Source organism: Xyrauchen texanus, chromosome 13 (assembly GCF_025860055.1).
Source record: "Xyrauchen texanus isolate HMW12.3.18 chromosome 13, RBS_HiC_50CHRs, whole genome shotgun sequence".
Taxonomy (NCBI): Eukaryota; Metazoa; Chordata; class Actinopteri; order Cypriniformes; family Catostomidae; genus Xyrauchen; species Xyrauchen texanus.
The window spans coordinates 31,601,168-31,622,596 of NC_068288.1; the positions used below are offsets into that span (position 1 = coordinate 31,601,168).

General features: G+C 38.2%; 1 protein-coding gene across 1 annotated transcript in view; it reads left to right on the plus strand.

Annotated features, from left to right (window-relative positions):
• The window catches only part of oca2 (oculocutaneous albinism II), a 146,324-nt gene that overhangs the window by 13,471 nt on the left and 111,424 nt on the right, over positions 1–21,429 (plus strand). Inside the window, exons 3-9 of the mRNA XM_052141138.1 lie at positions 2,872–2,967; positions 8,432–8,605; positions 8,892–8,949; positions 9,155–9,227; positions 10,663–10,823; positions 11,522–11,604; positions 11,957–12,110. Coding sequence (XP_051997098.1) covers positions 2,872–2,967; positions 8,432–8,605; positions 8,892–8,949; positions 9,155–9,227; positions 10,663–10,823; positions 11,522–11,604; positions 11,957–12,110 — 799 coding nt within the window. The remainder of the gene's footprint in view (positions 1–2,871; positions 2,968–8,431; positions 8,606–8,891; positions 8,950–9,154; positions 9,228–10,662; positions 10,824–11,521; positions 11,605–11,956; positions 12,111–21,429) is intronic.

Consider the following 21,429-nt stretch of genomic DNA (forward strand, 5'->3'; position numbering starts at 1 on the left):
CTCCCCCAATACCTGGATTCTCAAAAACCACCACCTTCATAACTGCAGGACAACTTCCATTGAAGCCAGGGAAATGACCCTGTTGAAGGCTGCACGGGACTGGAAAATGCAGGTTGATCTAAACCAGAATCTCATCTTTCTACCTGAGATAATTACAACTAATCTCAGGCTGGACCTGATCTTGTGGTCAACCTCACAAAAGTCCCAGTTCATCGTGGAACTAAATGTGACATGGGAGGCTGCAGTTGTTGAAGCAAATGAACGGAAAACTCAGACCTAGAAGCCGAGGCAGTACAACGGGGCTGGCGAACCCAGTTTTTCCCCATTGAGGTTGGTTTCAGAAGTTTTGTAGCTACATCAACAACTAGGAGTTGGGAGTCAGGTCTTCCGACAAGCCATCAGGTCGCTGTTAGAGGCTGCTGAGCGAAGCAGCAACTGGCTTTGGCTAAAATGAAAAGATCCAAACTGGGCTGCAAAATGACCAAAGGGGTAAAAGCAGATGGTGGGCACACCTGGGATGCAAGGTGTTGCTTTTGAGCCCTTTGGAGGTGTTGTGGGCTTATCGACGAAACACCAAGGAAGGAGGGTGCCCACCTGATGACCCCAATGAAGTTAGTACCCCCTCCCAAGATATCAAGAAAGTGTCGATTATTTTCTATTATGCTTTCAATCCCTGACATTCTGAAAGCTTTTTTGAAAGAAAATCATATGTGTTTGAAACAGCTTAAAGATAAATGATGACAGAATGTTCATTAACCCTTTCAGTATCAAATGAACATAGACTCATGAAAGAAATTACAAATGTGAACTTACTGTGGTGGCCCCAAGAGATCAGGGAGATGAGCACCAACAGTGAGATAAAACTCTGTTTCCATCATGTGGGAGGAGGATAATTAAATTTACCTTCCAATAAATAAAATGAAAAGGAGCTAATTTTTCAATGCAAAATTTTGCCCAACCCAGGCTGTGATGTAAACAAGTTGTACAGTTTGGTATTTTACATTTTATTCTGGTTCTGAAGTGCCCATTTTGCAAACAATTCTCACATAATTGTTGGTGCAATGGCATTGAGTGGCACAGTTAGTATTAAATTGGACTTCTAGGCTAGATCTAAGAGGATGCTAGGTGTCCCGCAGGGCTCTGTATTACACCATCTCTCGTTTCATTCTGCCCCTCACACACTCAGATCCAGCACAATAAGAGGATGCTTTGCCTCAGTTATAAATCCAGTATTCGGTGAGCTAACATTCAAATCTCCTCTTCGTAGTTTAACTGCAGAGAGAGGGATTAAAGGCCTTGAAATATCCTGTCTAATCTCTCAGTTGCCCAAATGGCTGGATATTTCACCAGGGAGGCCAGAGCTATCTCACACACACACACACACACACACACACTCACTCACTCACTCACTCACTCACTCACTCACTCACTCACTCACTCACTCCCTCCCTCCCTCCCAGGTGTTTTCACTATTTACAGCCATTGGAGGGGTGGATGAGTTGATTTATTCAGGCATTCTATAAGGGGCTCGCCATAACTCACTCACCCACAAACTTACAAACCCAAAGCCAGTTAAAGAGATAAGGGTGGGAGGGGGGGCATGAATTAACTGACATTAATTACGACAGACATATATTAAATAAAGGTATTGCTCAAGAGGCTCAATGAGATGTTTGAGAGGTATTTGGGTCTAGATAGCAGTTATTAGATATATGTTAAATGATTAAATGTAGTGTAAACATGTTAAAACCATGAGAGAGATTTGAAGAATAATATGATTGTGTAGCAATGACAAGACCGTGCTGCTATATGCTCATTACATGAGCAGTGTCACTGACACAAGATAAAGACATACAAACAAACTGTGTGATTTATTTTGTCCTGTCACTGTGTTTTGTTATTAAATTCTTAAAACAAGGTCAGAAATTCTTTAGTCTTCAAAGCTTGAATAAGCAGTCTGTTTTTGTGCTTTAGGCATGTCATAGTCATATCACACACTTGCCTGAGTTTGCCTCTGTGAAGCAGAAAACCACCTCGCACCCATCCACCCTGACGAGTTATGAGCTGTCATTTAAATCATCAAGAAACCATCAAGCATGCCAACAGAGACATCTGTAGAAAAGACATAACTAATCAGAAGGAAGAGAAAAGACAGGCTATATATGAATAAATAGTTGTCAGAGATCAATCAAAGAAACACTGTGCTAATCTTGCATTAATCTTTGTTGTAATGCTCAGCAGTACCTGTTTATACATGCAAAATCTGATTTCTGCGTTAAAGGAACGGTCTTTTGAAGTGAGAAACAAAGAAATGTAAGTTAAATAAATTTAAGGTATTCACTGATAATCTTGATGTCTTTGATAATCTTTGTGAAGGAATTGTTCTTTTGAGTCAAATCTTTTCAGTGATTCAGTTGATCCACTTTATAAAACTTGTTCATATTAATCTTTCTTTTTATTGGTTTCATTATATGGAAAAGAGTGTCCCAGGATGCTTTATGTGTTCTACTGGAAAAAGAAAGTCATACGAGTTTGGAAGGACATGAGGGTGAACAAATACATTTTCAATTTTTGGGTGAACCATTCTTTTTAGACACATTTATGTTACTGGCATGTAACAGACCTTGTTTGATACATTGAGTTAAGTGCAAGAGGTTTGATGGCACTGTAAAGGGTCTTAATAGACTAACAGCCCCTGAGCTGACTGGAAGAATGACTTTCAGTTCTGCTCAAAGACATTTAGTTCCATTTTATTTCAGCTGCCATGTTTTTATAGAGCAGCCATTAAAAATGGATGCCAAGAATTGATTTCTAAATGTGGCTGAGATGTTATTTATGCTGCTATTTAATAAGTCCTCTCGTTGCCCTCAGGCACAGCTTCAGCATGGTAAACCTCCCCAAAGGCAAATCCACTCAGGCCAACCACACGGAACGGTCACCCCTTCTCAAGTTTCCCCAGAATGACAGGTGAGCCTGTGTGTTTCCTCATTAGTTTCAATATTTCATTTTTATCATTTTGTTCTTGTTTTTATTTGTTTTCAGCAGAATGTTTTTTTTTTTTATTATTGATTTAACTTCATTTCACATCTAGTTTTTTTTTGTCCCACCAAATAAAAGCAATAGATTTATGTGTAAATGCTAGATTTAAGGCGTAAAAATATCAGGCATCTCATCAACACACCTCATTAATATTAATGTTTCAAACAAACTAATCAAAACAGATAGTTCCGGTCCTATAATCTAATTGAACAAGAATGTTGTTCCAAGAATGCAGATATTTCGTAAAGCCACTATAGGACAGCTCACTGTTTGTATCACGCTGTTGTCTGTGTTGGCTGCATTTAAGGCAGGCTGTCAGAATGACATGAATCTTAGCTGAATGGCATTACTAACTATTTGAATGCACATTCATTATCTGTTAAGCATTATATAATGTTATGTTTCGAATGTTTCTATTGAAAGTCGTTAAATTCGTTTAGACGATTAAGTCGTATACAGTGTATGTCTTCCTCTTTCTTCCAAAGGTTCAGATAGCAAGGACGAATTGACTTGGCGTTAGTCAAGCAGACTCCTGCAGAACAGCTATATGTGTCATGTTTATTCTGTTGGTTCATGTTTTTTCATGTCTTTTATTTTCAAGTTTAGTTCCTGTCATGTGATTTCCTGTTCCCTAATGTGATCTTGTAATTTGTTTCCCCTGTTCATGCGTCTTGTTTTCATTGGTTGATTAATTTTTTATTAGTCTTGTCTTTTCATTGGTTTAAGTTCATTTAGTTTTGTTATCTTGATTATAGTTTAGTCTTGTGATTGATTGTCTTGTTAACCATGTCCTTGTATTTAAGCCCTCATGTTTGCTATTGTCTTTTGTCAGGTATTGTGAATGTAACTTTGTTGTTTTGTTCAAGTCAAGTCAAGTCAAGTCAAGTCAAGTCAAGTCAAGTCAAGTCATGTTTTGTTTATGTCAGGTCTAGTTGGTTTTGTTTTGTTTTGTTTTGATTCACGTTTGTAGTCAGGATTTTGGATATCACATTTTGAAATATACTGCACTTGGGTTCATCACTTCACCATCGTCTCTTTGTCTGCCTGTTGACAACATCATTACAATTTGAATTTTGCCTGGGGTCTGTAATTACTGACCTCATTCTCATTCAGTAATGAGAAAAGGTGGCTTTGTGACCTTCATTTCCAATAATTACTTCATATTTTACCTGGTTGAAGGCAAACAGTTCCACACATAATGTATGACATTTTGATACCTTGAAGTAGTCCTGACCTCTATGTACTTCTTAATTAAACAAAACATCGCCTGCAGTGAAGTCTCTACACTCCTATATCTTATTGATAATCGGGAATGATTCCTACACATATTCTGAACTTGATCCCAGACTGCAGAAGACTTTCAGTGGATATTTTCTCAAAAATAATGTCTCTCAATTTGTATTAGTCAGAAATATTCAAGGAATAATAAACCATATCATATCCATAAATAAAAAGCCCATTTTGAACAAACCATTTTGTATTTTGGTTTTCAAGTAACACTTAGCTAATGCACAGCAAAATCTTAAAGGAATATTCCAGGTTCAATACAAGTTAAGCTCAATCGACAGCATTTGTGGCATGATGTTGATTACCACAAACATTTATTTAGACTTGCCCCTCATTTTCAAATATCAGGATTACAGTGAGGCACTTACAATGGAAGTGAATGGCGGCCAATTTTTTTTACGTTAAACAAGACAATATGTGTGTAAACATGATTTAGTCAGTTAATAAAAGAGTAATATAGGTGCTTTTATAAAAATTATAAGATTCACATTTCTGTCTTTAAACCCTAAAAAGAATTGGCTACATTCACTTCCATTGTAAATGCCACACTTTAACCTTGTTTTTGGCTTTTTTATAGACGAAAGTAAGGGACGAGTCTAAATACATTTTTGTGGTAATCAACTTTATGCCACGGATTGGGCTTAACTTGTATTGAACCCGGAATATTCCTTTAAAGTAGGCAATTGACTTCCTGAACAGTGTAAACACTGTGACATCAGCCACGTCCGAAACTAGGAAAATGCTGCCTGCGGAGGCTGTATACGGAGGTAGGAAAGGATCAAGGCACATCTGAATCCAATGTTTGAGTCACATCCTTTCTAATGAGATACCTTCATCTGATCAATTTCTGAAGGTAGCATAGATGTATCTCCTTCGCTGCCTTTGAAATCCCACAAATCCTGTGTGCACAGATCCACAGCAGTTGAACTGCAGAAAAAAATAGTTGCCGAAGAGACAGTTGATATATATTTGTATATAATGTAAATTTTTTCAAACTTTTGATTTACTTTTGAGCAAGAAATTAGTATTGTAGTTATGAAATATACACTTGGTTATCGCCAAAACTCTCTTGATTTTGTTCTAGATTATTAGACCATTTTGGATCAGTTGGATGAATGAAGCAGACAGACACGTTACCTTTAGTGGGCAGCAGATGGTGTTATTCAGTTGCTGGTGACCTAGCAATGAGGCGACATTACACTGCCTCACTAACTTGTCCAAAACCAGTTTCTGGAGGTGTCTTCATACGCAAACACTTTCTGTTGAGTCTTTTTGACTGATAGGGCAGCGAGGCAACAAGACAGCTACCTTTGGGTTCGGACGCAGCCATCTTCTGGGTCAACCAGTGGTTTAGAGTGGGACTATCTGTGTACTGGTGAAATTGACTAGTTTTGTGGACAATGGTAGGTAGGGGACGGTATGATTATTAGGAAAACCTGTTTGGCCTCAACATTAACAATTAGCATTATTTTAGCAGTTCCATTTAGTGATTATAGAGGTGGAGAAATTAAAATCTAGCTGTAAGCAGCCATTTCCTCTACTGCGGTAAAGTTCGTTTTACGTTTGACATTCGTTGGACATTCGGTTTCATAACCATTATACTCTCTATGCATTTCATGTTTTGAGCCCAAATCAATTTAATATATATATAAACAATAGTCCATTGCATAACACAAGTCTTAAATTAATAAAATATAAAATCATAATAATTAGTCTTATAAATCAATTAAACAATGTAACCATATGACATAATAACATCAGGCTAATAGTGAAATGCTCAGAAAAATATCCCATTCATAGCACAAGACTCTGTTTGGGGAATATATGTTTTATACATTTTATAATAATTTTAGAACTTTAAATGTATGTAATATTCTAAATCAATTAAACTCAGGGACTATTTAAGCAAAAGATGCCAAACCAACTTCAGTAAACTCAGAATATTATTCTTTATATAGCTCAAGGCTTATTTTATTTGTATGTTTTTATATGGAATTTTTAATCCACATAAATCAATGAAACTCCAAGACCATTTGACCTAAAGATGTCAAACCAACTGCAAATGACTCAGATGTATGACATGCATTTAAAGTTCTAAACTAATTATAAAATGTATAAAACAAATATTCCCCAAACTGAGTCTTGTGCTATGAATGGGATATTTTTTTTAGCATTTCGATTTTAGCCTAATGTTATAACTTCATATGGGTACATTGTTTAATTGATTTATAAGGCTATATAATTTTTATTATTTAGATTTCTAACTTTACCGCAGTATTCCCTCTTGGCTAACCTTTACTATCATCTGACAAAGTAAAACATCATGACAGATTCACTTCGGCAACTTTAACACTAGAAAGCAATCAGTCATCTAAATGCTAATAACAACAATGCAATAGAAATTAAGAATATGCCGAGACCGACGACGGGTGCTAAAACCTGTTATGCTACACAATTCTTTGGTGAATTCAAGCTAAGAGAGGATGCAGAATTGTTGAGGGCCTAGACTTAAGTAGAGGCTTTTCTGTTGATTTTAGGGAACAAGATATATTATTCCATTTGAGAGCACAATATACTCGCAGCATTAGCAGTCAGATCACTGCCTTACAGAGGAAATGAGAAATGTATTACTGAGGGCAGCAGATAGCAACCAGCCATATTAGTAGCATTATGACAAGAGTTTACCCCAAATAGGCTCTCATATCTCAGTGGGCTGTTAGGACAGCATTTAGAAACAATTATTACATTAAAATCTTGTTGTTAATCCTATGAATTTCCATTAGCAATGAGAAGACTGCTTTCCAATCATTTTGAGAGTTGTAACACAAAAGACATATCAGTAAATGTGCTAGGTAATGTATAGGATGTTTATACCTGAATACGATTTATGAATTTGGAGTATTCCGCATTGAAGAAGACAACATTATCCAAACTGTTGCACTGACACTGATTTGATCTAATTCTATCAGTGTGATTGCAAATTCAATACAGGTGTAATCCTTCAAAGAGTGTTATATAAAAGCCACTGCTTTATAGTTCCAGTTGGGATACATGGGTGAATTAAGGACACATGCTCAGGAAAATAGCAATAGAAAATACTGTAGAAATAGAAATACATTATGCAACTAAATAATTTACCAAATGAAAGCGTTAAATGATTTATAAAATATGGAATAGCAAAAAATAAAGTAGTTGATGCTTTCTTCCCACATAGCAATATTGCATTCCAAAAATGTGTTACATCTGTTTCTATATTGGTTACACTTTATAATAAGTTTTCTATTCATTAACATTAATTAACTACATTAGTTAACACAACCTAACAAGGAACAATACTTTTACAGCACTTGTCAATCATTGTTAATTTTAATATACTCATACATTGTTAACAGTAACAGTTGTTAATGTTAACATTAGTTAATGCCTTATGAACTAACATAAACAATGAATAATAATATTAAAAAAATTAGCCTTAACTCATTTAAATAAATGGTGTAAAGTGTATTTCTCGTTGTTTGTTCATGCCACCTAATGCATTTACTAATGTTCACAAATGACCTTATTGTAACATTTTACCTGTATATTTTTGTTATTATTGAAACATAGATATGAAATATTTCAAGAAAAAATGCTTGTTCTTTAAAGAAATAGTACACCCAAAAATGAAAATGATTTCATCATTAACTCACACTCATGCCATGCCAGATGCCTATGACTTTCTTCTGCAGAACACAAAGATTTTTAGAAGAATTTCTTAGCTCTGTAGGTCCACACAATGCAAGTGAATGGGGACCAAAACATTGATGATCCAAAAAGCACATAAAGGTAACATAAATGTAATCCATAAGATTTTACTGGTTGTCTTCAGAAGCGATATGATAGGTCTGGGTGAGAAATAAAAAATTATTATTAAAGGCCTTTTTTGTACTATAAATCTCCACTTTCACTTTCAGAATGGATGGCCTGAGGGTGAGTAAATGATGAGAGAATTACAATTTTTGGGTGAACTATTGCTCTTTTTTTTTTTCCCGATTATTTTGTGAAAACTGTAGTAGCTCAATGCCTTTGTGCACTGATGTTCTTTGCTCTTGAATGTTTTGTGCAGCATAACCTACATGACCCTGCATGACCCCAACCTAGGGCCTGGAGAGGAGTCATGGGAGGCAAGCTCTGCTGAATTGGAGAGGAGATGCAGGTTGGGCAGTGAGGTGACCAGTCTCTCCCACATTACATCGATGGAGAAATATGAAAATTATTTCAGACTTTCTTCCCCCATCAGGTATGCCATACCTGTAATCCCAGATCACTATGTGTGCATTAAAGGTTAAAACCCTTAATGTAACGTTGTGTTAAGTCACCAAGCTAAGTATCGGAAAGCTGAAAACATTGAATGGCTGTAGAACACATTCTACCTCAGCAACTCATAGTGTAAGTGTTGTTGGAAGATCTTCACAGCAAAGAATAACTTGTGAAAGCATTGCACACTTCTATTCTGACTGACACATTAATTAAATTTCATTTTGAAAGCAGAGGGCATAACAAGTGCCTAAATATGTTTTTTACAGGTACTGCTTGGGAACAATGAAACTCATCACCATCTTCGTCATTGTTGTTCTCTGTTCAGTAAGTTATAACCTGGCAGACGTGATTCATATTTATAGAGTGCTTTCATTCTATACAGTGGGGTCCAAAGACCACATTTAAAATTTGGAATTCAAATAAGATAAATGTTTTTAACAATGAAACAATAGGCCAGCCAAATCGTTGTATTCCTCTGCCCATGTGAGTGACACTGTGCAATAACATCATTGCATTTTGGATTCATCAGCTGTTTTTCAGCATGTATCCTGATAGGGAGAGCCCCTGGAGGATGCTGGCAGTCTCATCCACCGAGAGCTTCTGTATCCTCTCGATTTATGTGCTTTCAAAGCAATCTGCATTTTCTGGGTTTGCACTTACTGGATAAATAAGAATCATTAATGCTGTAGTCAAATATAAAGTGTGATGATGCATGCCACTGCAGTAACTCTTCAGACCCTGCAGGGATTTTATATTGGGGGGAGATTGCACTGGAGGATCGTGCTAATTCATTTCCGTTTCTGTGACGATCTCACCATCTGCTATTTACAGCGGCCTGTGTCATGGAAACAGTCTTGCCTCAGAACTTCGTGCCTAACTAGAGATCTGTGTAACACTTTCAGTATTTTGGGGTTTCTGCAAAGCTTTACAGATTAATGTGAAGATTGAACAATGGACTGAAGTGCTGCAGGTACCGTCTGCTGTGGGAGAAAGACCTTCCAGTTCAAGATTGTTTGCTCAAAATGAAACAATGTCTAATTTGACATCTGTTTGGAAAACTTTGCCAAAACTTTGATTTAAGACAGCATGAAATCAAAACTGACCCTATTTACTTTCTTAAAGTAATACTTGACCCAAAAATGAAAATTCTCTCATCATTTACTCACCCTCACGCCATCCCAAATATGTATGACTTTCTTTCTTCTGCTGAACACAAATGAAGATTTTTAGAAAAATTTCTCAGCTCTGTAGGTCCATACAATGCAGGTGAATGGGTGCCAAGATTTTGAAGCTCCAACATCCACATAAGGGAAACATTAAAGAACTCCAGACAACTCTGGGTGGTTAAATACATATTTTCTGAAGTGATATGATAAGTGTGGGTGAGAAAGAGATCAATATTTAAGTCCTTTTTCCTTCACATTCACTTTCTCCTCCTGTTTTTGGTGATTCATATTTTTTGTGTATATTGCCCCCAACTGGGCTGGGAGGAGACTTTATAATAAACATGTCTTAAATATTGATCTGTTTCTCACCCACACCTATTATATAGTGTCTGAACACATGTTCTGCAGAAGAAACACATTCATGCATATCTGGGATACCAGGAGGGTGAGTAAATCATGAGAAATTTTCATTTTTGGGTGAACTATCCCTTTAAACACTCCTAAAACTGGCCCCATTAAAAAAAAAAAAAAAAAAAATAAAAAACACTATTATAATTCTGCTGTTTCTTTCTGTTTAAAAGTTTAGCAATTATCACAAAAAATATATATATATATTAGTGGTAATCATTATCAATGGCCATATAGTTATTTAAGCATTTTGACTACATTCAGGTATGGGATTGCTATTTTTAATTCAATAAATTCCTGATGGATAAAATCAAGTCTCATTCAATATCCTGTTTCGCTCAAAAAGAGTTCACATTAGAAAAGTTGGTTGCGAACAGTGTTTAAAGCTTTTGTGTCGTATACTTTCATTTGCATCATATCCCTAGTGCATGGATGTTTTTCTTGACCAACCTGTTCACTGTAGCCATGAACCTGACTGATTTTCGTGACAACGCCCTGCTGAAACTGCAGGTTGGTGGGCCATTTTTGAGTGGGATGGAGGAAATACAGGAAGCCCAAGAGTACATTCTCATCCAGGTGGAGCAGACTGAGGAGGCGGGGCCTCGACGGAGACGAACTCAACAGGTTAATTAAAAGTTGTTTCAACAGCAGTTATGTGCTTTAAAGCTGATGTGTGTAACTTTTTTGGACATTAAACTACTTTCTCCTGTTTTGGCCTAATATGCAGAGACAACCATAAGTAAGCTATTTGTAAAATAATTTTCTCAAAACTGTAAACACTGTGTCTTTGTGGCACTATAAAATTGCCCTGTTTGTTTTGAGCGGCCTGTCCAGCCAGACACAACAACATTGGCTGTGTCTCGTTTGGAAGGCTGCATCCTCCGGATGTCACATTTGTCGGCCGCATACGTCATCGAGGCTGTCTCGTTTCAGAAAAGCGAGTAGGACACTTTGAATGCAGCCTTCGAATGCGACCTTCCTCCGAAATTCGGAGGATGCAAAAGGTGTATCCTTCATGGGCACTCACAACCCACAATTGTTTGCTTCAATGGAAATGTCTAAAAAAAAAATAATGCCAATTTGTCCCACGTTGAAGTACCTCAGTAGATAGGTGCAGAGTATACAATATGTATAATTATATTAATATATAATTAAAATAAAGTATTAGAATAAAAGTACACCTGTAAAATCTATTTTCTTTTCTCTTGACATCATTATAACTCTCCTAAAATGTACCTCAGACATTCCCAGATGAATACATTGTATTAATCTTATTAATATGCCAAACATTCACAAAATAAACTGTAAGATCTTTCCAACAGGTGCTGTATAACTGGACTATACCTTTGCATTCCCAAAGAAGTGACCAAATTCTGAGAACAAGGACATTTGAGATGGTTAGCAGGTACGATTAGGGCTGCATTTTTGCATTTTCATTTCACATTGCATGATTTGAACCCATATTCTAATGAGTGTGGTGTGCTTTAGGTCCTCATCACTTAAGATCAGACTGTTGCACTGATAAACTCGCTAAGGAAAACATTATAAAAACCAAATGCAAATATTTGAAAAAAATCTTATTATTACATCTGTTTTGCTTTAAAAAAAAAAGTGAAAATCTTTTTATACTGCTGTAATCAGAAAGAGACAAACAAGCCTGGGAAAAAGGACTTTAAATTGTTGCAAGTTCAACAAAGTCTACATGTTCCTTCATTGCAATAATCCTCTTCTTTTTTTTTAAATCTCTTTATTTCCAGTGCTCCTATTCTGATCAGCGTCCAGGGCTTTCTGTTGGACAATCAGGTGGTCCCTCTGTCCATGACTCACCAGTTCCTCTATGTAACCGTGGAAACACAGGTGCTTATCGCTGGATTGGTTCTGGCAGGAGTCTATGTCCTCATCATCTTTGAGGTAAAATTTGAGGTGTTGTGCGAAGACACACTTTTCACTCCCTAATATAATCCATTCAAAGTCAATGGTTCCTCCATGACTCACCCTATATTTCATCCCCATAAACAATATCATCTCTGCTTTAATGCCACATTGACTCCACGCAAAGCTCTCCTGAGATATATGTTTGCTCGTCTGTTGTCTTTTTAACTTTAGAAGAAGAGTCTCAGCTATATGTGGGTGTTTGATTCATAAACAGTTATTGTGCTTGTAGATATATCAGTCCAGCACTATACTGCTGCACTGCCCAGGTCATTCATAAACTCCCTTTTCTGATTTGTACCACTGTTGAGCACTAGAGGTCACTAGGCTCAACTAATGTTAGCTGGAAGAGGTTTCTTCTGGCCCACACAGACTGTGATTTCACAGAGAGTGAAATGTATTGGATTTTTAGAATATTGCATCTAATAATGGATGGTTTCTTTGATACTTTTGGGATGATTTCAGAGAATATGTACATATAGGTGCACAATATAATAAGGTGCACAAGATGTCTATATGGAAAAAAATATATCATTAAATAAAATCTTATTTTTATCAAATCGCTCACATTTTGTTCCATTCCAGAGAACCTAAAAAATGTTTTTTGTTTTGTTTTCACAATACATAAATTACGATCAATCAACAGATTAAAAAAATGGTGTAGCAAAAAAAATATATTTAAAAAATAAATTATGAAAAATAAATATATAAGATTGTAAAAATAAATTGAAAGGTAAGGTTGAATGAAAAGGCTAGTTTTTAGCTGAAATGTAAAAGTTTAAATTGAGGAGACATGTTGTGAAGAATACATGCATTCCAGAATTTAGGTGCTATATTAAAAGAACTGCAACCCACTTTTAATTTTTCTCTTCGTCCTGTAGAGCATACTTTTGAGATGTTTTAGAGTAAGAAAGCTGTTTTAATGGGGCTCCGGGGGGACATGAGGGCAGGGGGGACCTCCATTTTTAATTACATTTATATCTTTAGGAGGGACAAAGTGCTGTGTGTCGGGAGTTTAATTAAGCCTTTGTGAGAACGCTAATGGAGACATTGGGGGCCCATGTTCCATTTTGACAAAACACTACATAAATACCAATGCTTTCATCACTATGGAAACACTGTCATCAAGGTTTTCAGCAAATAACATTTCTGTTTTTAAAATCAAATTAGTGAATTAATTTTATGCTGATTAAATGAGTCATCATCTTTTTATTCATCTTACATTTACATATTTTTTACTTTGAGCAGCGTTACCTCTTGTTATCTTATTTTCATAAGGAATTTCCCCAATCTACATTGTAATTCCAGCATCCAGGCTTTGAGCACTGGGAGCTAAAGGTTGCTTGAGGTCTGAGCTCTATTGAAACAGTGTGAAAGATATGGAGTGTGTTCTCATTCATTATCTTGTGTTCAAGATCCACCTTTGGGAGGAACACCCATAAAACCTCAGCAGAAGCATCCAATTGCTTGACAAACAGAAGAGTGTGTCCAATGCAGCTGTAAGGTCCCGTCCTTACCTGAGGGCATAAAGGACCTGTACATGCTACTTTTCGTCAATTGAGAGAAACTGGATTTTACTTGTTAGCTTTCACTGAACAGTCTGCAGGAGGACACATCTTCAGACTAGCCTCCGCTAGGTGTGACTACCAAAGGGAATACTGGTCAGTTGCTGTTTTATCTGGCCTGCGAGCCACCCACGCTCCTTTGCCTTCATGTTTTTATGGCTGCCCGCCTTACTTCATTGCTGTTTTTCTCTGCATCTCGGACTGCATCAGTCACGGCCCATGCCCAGTCCCATGTGGTGTCCTAATTGCAACAAGAGATTCCCATCCTTTCTGCTTTGTGTGCATGGTATTTAAACACATGAAAGAAGCTCTTTATCTTCATGAAAATTGTAGCCATGCCTTGCCAGGGATTTGACTCATGTTTACTCTTGGACACTACTCTTCCCAATGTTTTCATGTTTGATTACAAGCAGCCCAGCTCTGGAGACGATGACGACACTATGCTTGAAGGCTTAGATAAGGAGGAGGACGTTCCATCGGCCCAGGTTCCACCAGTTTGCCTTTCCACCATGATACTGCACGCTATTCTCCTTGAGGTGTGTGAGTGTGCGCTAGCTTGGCTCAACATAGAATGACCAGCATTCCAAAATACCACCAATTATCTATGACAGAAATCTGTTGGGGCTGCTGCCCTGCCCAAATAGACAGCTCTTGCCCATCCTCCCTGCATGTGCAAAGCACATGAAACACTTCTGGGGAGACCTGCATGGTATGGGTGACCCTCCTACCATCAGACCTTTGATAGGTACATACCTTAACCCCTCACAGGGACGCTTGCTTGCTCCCCCCAATCCCACCCTCCATAAAAGATAAGCCGCTTCTCCGCCTCCATTTTTCAGGGTTTGAACTGAGCTTCAGCCCTTGCTCTTCTTTCAGCCTACAAGGATGACAAACTTAAGGAGGAAGGCTCCCCTTCACCAATGCCAACGAAGGAAATTGTTACTGTTTATGAGTCCAGGTTCCCGGGCTTCCAGCCCTTTGGATGCAAGTTTGGATTTCCCCATCCTTACTCCCAAATGGATGAAATTCTAAGATTGTGGGGCCACCAGGGGTTCTATTTCTGTTATTCCCTAGTTCCAAAGAAGGATGGTTCACTGTGCCCTATTTTGGATCTCAGTGTGTAAAACAGTGTAATAAGATGAATAGTGAGTTTGTGGTCAACAGATGGGTTGGCTGGGATCACAAGGAGTTCTGTCTTGGCAAGGTTGAGCTGTATGTGTCGTTCCTTCATCCAGGCTTAAATATTTGAGAGGCAGGCAGAGATATGAGCTGAGACAGTAGGGTCATCTGGTTACAATGACAAGTGAGCTGTGTATCACCTTAGTAGCAGTGGTTTGAAAAGCCATGTGCCTCAATGACCAGTCTGAGTGAAGTGGGGTAATTTGAAAAGAGGAGGGGTTCAAGCATGATCCTTGAGGATCCCGAGTGGTCTTGGACACCTCCACTCCAGGAGACCTTAAATGATCTGCCAGTGAGATATGACTCAAACCATCCAAGCGCAGTTCCTGTTATGCCCAGGTCAAAGAGGGTGGACAGGAGGATCATGTGGTTCACTGTGTCGAAGGCACCAGACAAGTCAAGGAGGATAAGGATGGATGATTTGGAGTTAGCTCTCACCAGTTGCATGGTTTCAGCTACTGACAAGAGGGCAGTCTCTGTTGAGTGTCCTTTTTTGAAGCCAGATTGTATGTTGTTCTGTGAGATAAAAGCAGATAACTGGTTGAATACGATCCTCTCAAGAGTTTTAGACAGTTACTCAAGCCTGCTTGAAGGTATTGGGAAAGTTTCCAGTTGTGAGAGATGCTTTGATGTGTGTGAGTGTGGGTAAGATCGATGGAGAGGCAGCTTGCATAAGATGGGAGGGGATAAAGTCAAGTTGACAGGTGGTAGGACGATTAGAAAGAAGCACTTTGGAGACCTCAGTCTTGGAGAGAGGAGAGAAAGAGGAAAACAGAGGATGGGATGTTTGAAGAGAGTAGCTGTAGGTGTCAGGTGTAGAGAACTGGCTGCTGATGCTCATTACCTTGTCAGCAAAAAATGTGGCAAAGTCATCAGCAGTCAGAGAAGTAGTAGGATGTGGTGGAGGAGGATAGAGAAGAGATGTGAAAGTTGAAAAATAGTTTACGGGAATCTGAAGTGTTACGGATCATGTTCTGGTAATTATCAATTTTAGCTGCAGAAACTAGCGGAAAAAGAGGAGAGAAGTGATTGATATTTACACAGGTCAGCAGGGTCTTATGACTTTTGCCACTTTCTCTCCACAGCCCTCAGCTCGGTTTGGTGATCATGAAGTGTCTCCGACAGCCAGGGGCTGGAGTTAATTTTGAACAAAGAGCATTTGTAGCTTCATTTAAATCAAGTGAAGAGAAATGGTTAGTGGAGGGAAAGGATGCAGAGATTGTGGAAGAGAAGGGAGTGAGTGAGAGAAAGCGAAGGTTGCGGCGGAGGGAGACCAAAGGTGAAGGAAGAGGTAAAGAAGAAAAAACTGGATGAAGAAATGACCTGGATGGCATCAGTCTTGCCTTTGGGGCTTTTGAGGGTGAGAGCTTTCATGAAGTGGATTTTGTCTCTTCATCTCAGCCCCCTGCGCAATCTCAACATTACAGTGTCCTGTGTATGATCATCAGCACTGCACCTCTGGAAAAGCACAGTTTTATACACACATTATGCCTCTGGGGGTGGTTATGTTATGGAAAGTTGCAATGACAGATGCCTCCCTGTCTTCCCTTGCAGAACAGTGAACAGGACATGGCCAAACAAACTACAGTCAGCTCACATAATTTATCTAGAGCTTCTAAATGTATGGAAGGCTCCAAGACATTTTCTGTCCCACCTTCAGGGGCATCACGTGCTAGAGCACTGCGACAAATCCACATCCCACTAATCACCAAGGAGGGATGCACTCCCTCAGTTTCACTGCCTTGCCCAAAAGCTTTTGGTATGGAGCAGGCAGCATTTCCTGTCATTAAGTGCAATCTATGCCCTCGATATTTTGAACTTGGGCAAGGATCTCCTGTCGAGGGGGAACCGTTCTATGGAGATTGGTGATTCCATCCTTAAATAGTGTGCATTTTTTGGTCGAGATTCAGTCGGGTATCCATCAATTTCTTCGCCCATTGTCCTATATTCTTCTCAATAAAGGACAAGGACTCTCCCCTCGGCATTGGCGCACTAGTTCACCCATAGCCCAATGTGCTGCTCTATACCTTTCCCACTCACAGCTTGATGTTTCCCACTCTAGCCAGAGTGAAGTAGCAGTGCTTAACACTTATTCTCATAGCAACCAGATGGACCAAAGCTCCATTGCTGGTGGAGATAATTCCACTTCTTTATTCCCAACTGTGGCTTTTTCCATTGAGCACAGACCTCTTGTCTCAGGTGCGCACATTTCAAAACAATGCCTTTGCCATTGGCTTGTGGAAGCAATATCTTTGGCATATAGCTCTAAGGTGTAACAGCCTTCCTCAAGCCTTAGGGCCAATTCGAGAGGCATGGCTGGGTCCTGAGGAAAAGTAGCATACAGGTCCTTTGTGCCCTCAGGTAAGGACAGGGCCTTACAGCGGTACTGGATATGAACTCCTGTCTGTCAAGCCAGACTTGGTGAAATTAGATGCTTTTGCAGATGTCGTTGTTGGTGTTCCTCCCATAGGTGGATCTCTCCACTCCATGTTTCAGAGAGCTGGGGTTACAGAATAGGTCACCTATTGTTTTTGTGTATGAGGATAGAATTCATCAAAATCACCATGCTGGTGTAAAAATAAATAATAGGTTACACGAAAGAGGGAAATTAAAGTTAATTGACTTCCTGAACTTGACTTTCTGTATGAATTATACATTTTATTTATTTTTATAGGCTGCTTTACATTTGTCTATGTTACAGAGCAAGTGGTCATGCACTTATTATGCAAATGATAAATGTGCCTTGTAATTACACATTAATGCCCTTATACCAGTCGCTATTTCTCAGAGTATGTAAGAGAGGCAATGTCTCAAAAATTTGGGTGAGAAAAATAAACAACTGTACATAAATAATACATTACGAAATGTGAGCTCAGACAATGTGTATAGCAGTCATATTTCTAATGTCTCTGTCAAACAGCAGCACCTAGTGGATTAGTTTTAGTGGGAGGCAGCGTCTCTCAAGCTTCCCTTCAGCTCATTGTGATTTCATTCAGCACCTGTAGTGTGGTGTGATTCTGGTGGTCCAATACAGCTAAAAGTCACATCAGGCATTGACTCCATTTAGTGCTGATTTGTTCAATAAGCTGTCAATCAATCAATACGATAAAACCCACCTCTCATGCCCTCGTCCTCACCAGTGTTATGTGTAATGCATTACTAAGTAATTAATTACTGTAATTCAATTACGTTTTCATTGAAAAAGTAAAGTAAGGGATAATTGTTTTCAGTAATTTTATTCTGATGTAATTTAGTTAAATACTGTATAAACTATAGAACAATATTATATAAAACATCAGTGACTTTAAAATCGAAATTTTGAAATTTAACGTCTTATGTTAAAATGTATGTTTCGTAATTAAATGCAGCCCCCTTAAATTCTTTGGTCAGTTCATGAATAAATTATTTGATTTTATATTATTTATTTGAAAGACGTAATTTAACAATTTCATGTTTATGCTTACATTTTCCATCTGGTCGAGCTTGATACAGGTTTTAGAAAGTAATTAGTATTAAGTAATGCGGTTACTTTTCAGACAGTGTAATTAGTACAGTAATCTACAGTAATTACAGTGTAGAAGATTTAAATATAGTTAGAAATTAATTACTTTTTTAGAATAACTTACACAACACTGGTCCTCACAGCGGGTCTCTGCAGATTGCTATGAATGGGACGAACTGATGGAAGTGCAGAAACTATTTGCACAGAAAACCACTAACTGACACAGACAGCCTTACTTTTGTTCACATCCAAATCAAAATGAACTTAAAATTCCTTGAAATCTGAAATGGTATGTGAGTGACACACTTGTTAGTGAGCACTCACTCTTAAAGGTACAGATCCGAACCATGTGTTTACCAAGGAGTAGATGACGGATGATCCAAAATAAGATGACTATAAAAATAATAGGTGAACAGATTAAATATACATGAAAAACGCTTGTTTATGTATTCTTGTAGGCAGGGGTTGTGTTAACCAAAAATTCACCGTCATTTATGGATTTTTTTGAAAGACTGACAGAAAATTTTAAATGCTGTCCATCATTTTGACAGATAAAATATGAGAAAAACATTTTCACCTAGTGCATCAGATTTTACTTCACTGTCTCTCTCACTCACACTCCCACTGTGCTCGTGTGTGTGTGTGTGTACCCTGTTTATTGCCTGGCATTAGGGCGCATTTGAGTGTCATACACCATTAACACCTGGTAGTATGCGTCTCTTTTAACCAATTGTGTTTGGATTTCTAAATAATTGACTGCATATCAGCCATTACAAGCACTCTATATAAATTGTAATGAATTGAACCTTGTACAGAAGCTTTGATTATTAACCACATTTCAATATGTTTGTAATGAAAGCCCCGCTGCTATAGAAAGCTTAATTTTCCCATCATTACCGCATGCATTATGACTGAGAGATGCAGGTCAGCAGACTTGCGAATCACTAGATAAAACTGAGATAAAATCCATCTCTTTGACCTAGAGAAGCCTACTGTTGCGATAAACAGAAGATGAAGATACTGTCCCTGTGATGATGAGCTGCTCCAGGAGCCAAATGGTGTTTTCTCATGGGAACTTTAAGTGGAAATCATGATAACAAAAGAGAAAATTAAGTTGTGATCATGAGAAAACAAGACAGAAAAAAAGTGATAAGCTATGGGCAAAACGGGCTTCCGTTCGTCTCATAGGCTATCAAGCACTTTGAAAATGTTCCGTGAACCTGTGCATTTTCCGATCGTCAAATAAAAGCCGCAAGTACCAGTAAAGTTTAAAAATCTTGTTTTAGCAGAGCCTGGGTAGCTCAGCAAGTATAGACACTGACTACCTCAACTGGAGTTGCAAGTTCAAATCCAGGGCATGCTGAGTGACTCCAGTCAGGCTTCCCAAGCTACCAATTAGCCCGGTTGCTAGAGTGGGTAGAGTCACGTTGGGTTAACCTCCCCGTGGTCGCTATAATGTGGTCCTTGCTCTCGGTGGGGTGCGTGGTGAGTTGTGCGTGGATGCTGCGGAGAATAGGATGAAGCCTCCACACACTCTAGGTCTCCGTGGTAATGTGCTCAACAAGCCACGTGATAAGATTGACTGTCTCAGACAAGCAGGCAACTGAGATTTGTCCTCCACCACCATGAGGACTTAGAGCGCATTGAAAATTGGAAATTTGGGAGAAAAGGAGAGAAAATCTAAAAAAATCTTGTTTTTGCTCAGCTGAAAGGTAGCTACTTTCACCCAAGAATTCCTTGGTTTCACCAGACTTGCGCTTGGGGAGTCAAAAATATATGCCAGATGGGTTGGTTTGAGTATTTCTGTAACTGCTGCTCTCCTGGGATTTGCACACAACAGACTCTAGAATGTGTGCCAAAAACCAAAAACATCCAGTGAGTGGCAGTTCTGTTGACAGAAATGTCTTGTTGATGAGAGAGGTCAACAGAGAATGTCCAGACTGGTTCGAACTGACAAAGTCTACGGTAACTCAGATAACCACTCTCTACAATTGTGGTGAGAAGAATAGCATTCTGAGATGTGGGTTGGTGCTGTTTTGGTGGCACGAGGGGGACCTACACAATATTAGGCAAGTGGTTTTAATGTTGTAGCTGCTTGTGTGTACATTACAACATATACAATGTAATGTTTATAATATGAAAACTTTCAATGTAAAAAGATTGTTGCCTTTATTTATCCATATGAATTGTTTTTAGAAAGTGATTTTTTTCTCCAGTGAAAATGAAATAGTTGTTACTCGAAGGGTTTCAACCAAAAGCCAACACAAAAAATAAGTACCTGAAAGATGGTAATAAAATGTAATGTGTCTGTGTCTGTGTTTTGGGCAAAATATAATGTACAAGAATATTGTAATTATTACCATGGTATAAAACAAAAACACCATGGCAATACCATCTGATTTCATAAAGGTACCATGTGCAGTTGTACACTGACATACACTGGCCATTTGGAAACTTTAAAAGAAAATATTACAACTCTCTGTTGCTTGAACTGTCACATTACAGTCCTGTATGTACTCTATTAAAAAGGTGTTAGAAGAACAGAGTAGCTTTGCTGCCTGATCGGACAGACATGGTGAGTGCAGTCTGTTCATTTTTAATGATGAATACCTCACACATGATGCAGTGAGACATTCAGTAATAAGTTCAACATGACATCCCTAAACAACACTTGCTCTCTCTCAGTCTGCTGTTAAATCTTTTGGTTCTTACAAAAGAAAAAAATATTGTTTTTTTGCTAGAATTATCTTTATGATGTACAGTCACTTTGTACAGTCGTGTCGAAAAGTGAAAATAATAACATCACAAGTGAAATGGTTCTATTTAGCTTTTCTCTGATTTATAAGAATATTCATTCAATGTAAGCAAGGAATCTGACCATATTTGTGCAAAGAGTTGCAGTAACATGGTCTATGTCACACATTTGCTAACATTTGATTAGTGACCTAGAAATTGTATGAAATCTTAAATATTTCTTATTCATTTTTCCAGCCTGACCTTATGAAAATTACATGACTGTAGCAACATATTTGCAAAATAACTTTAAGTAGTT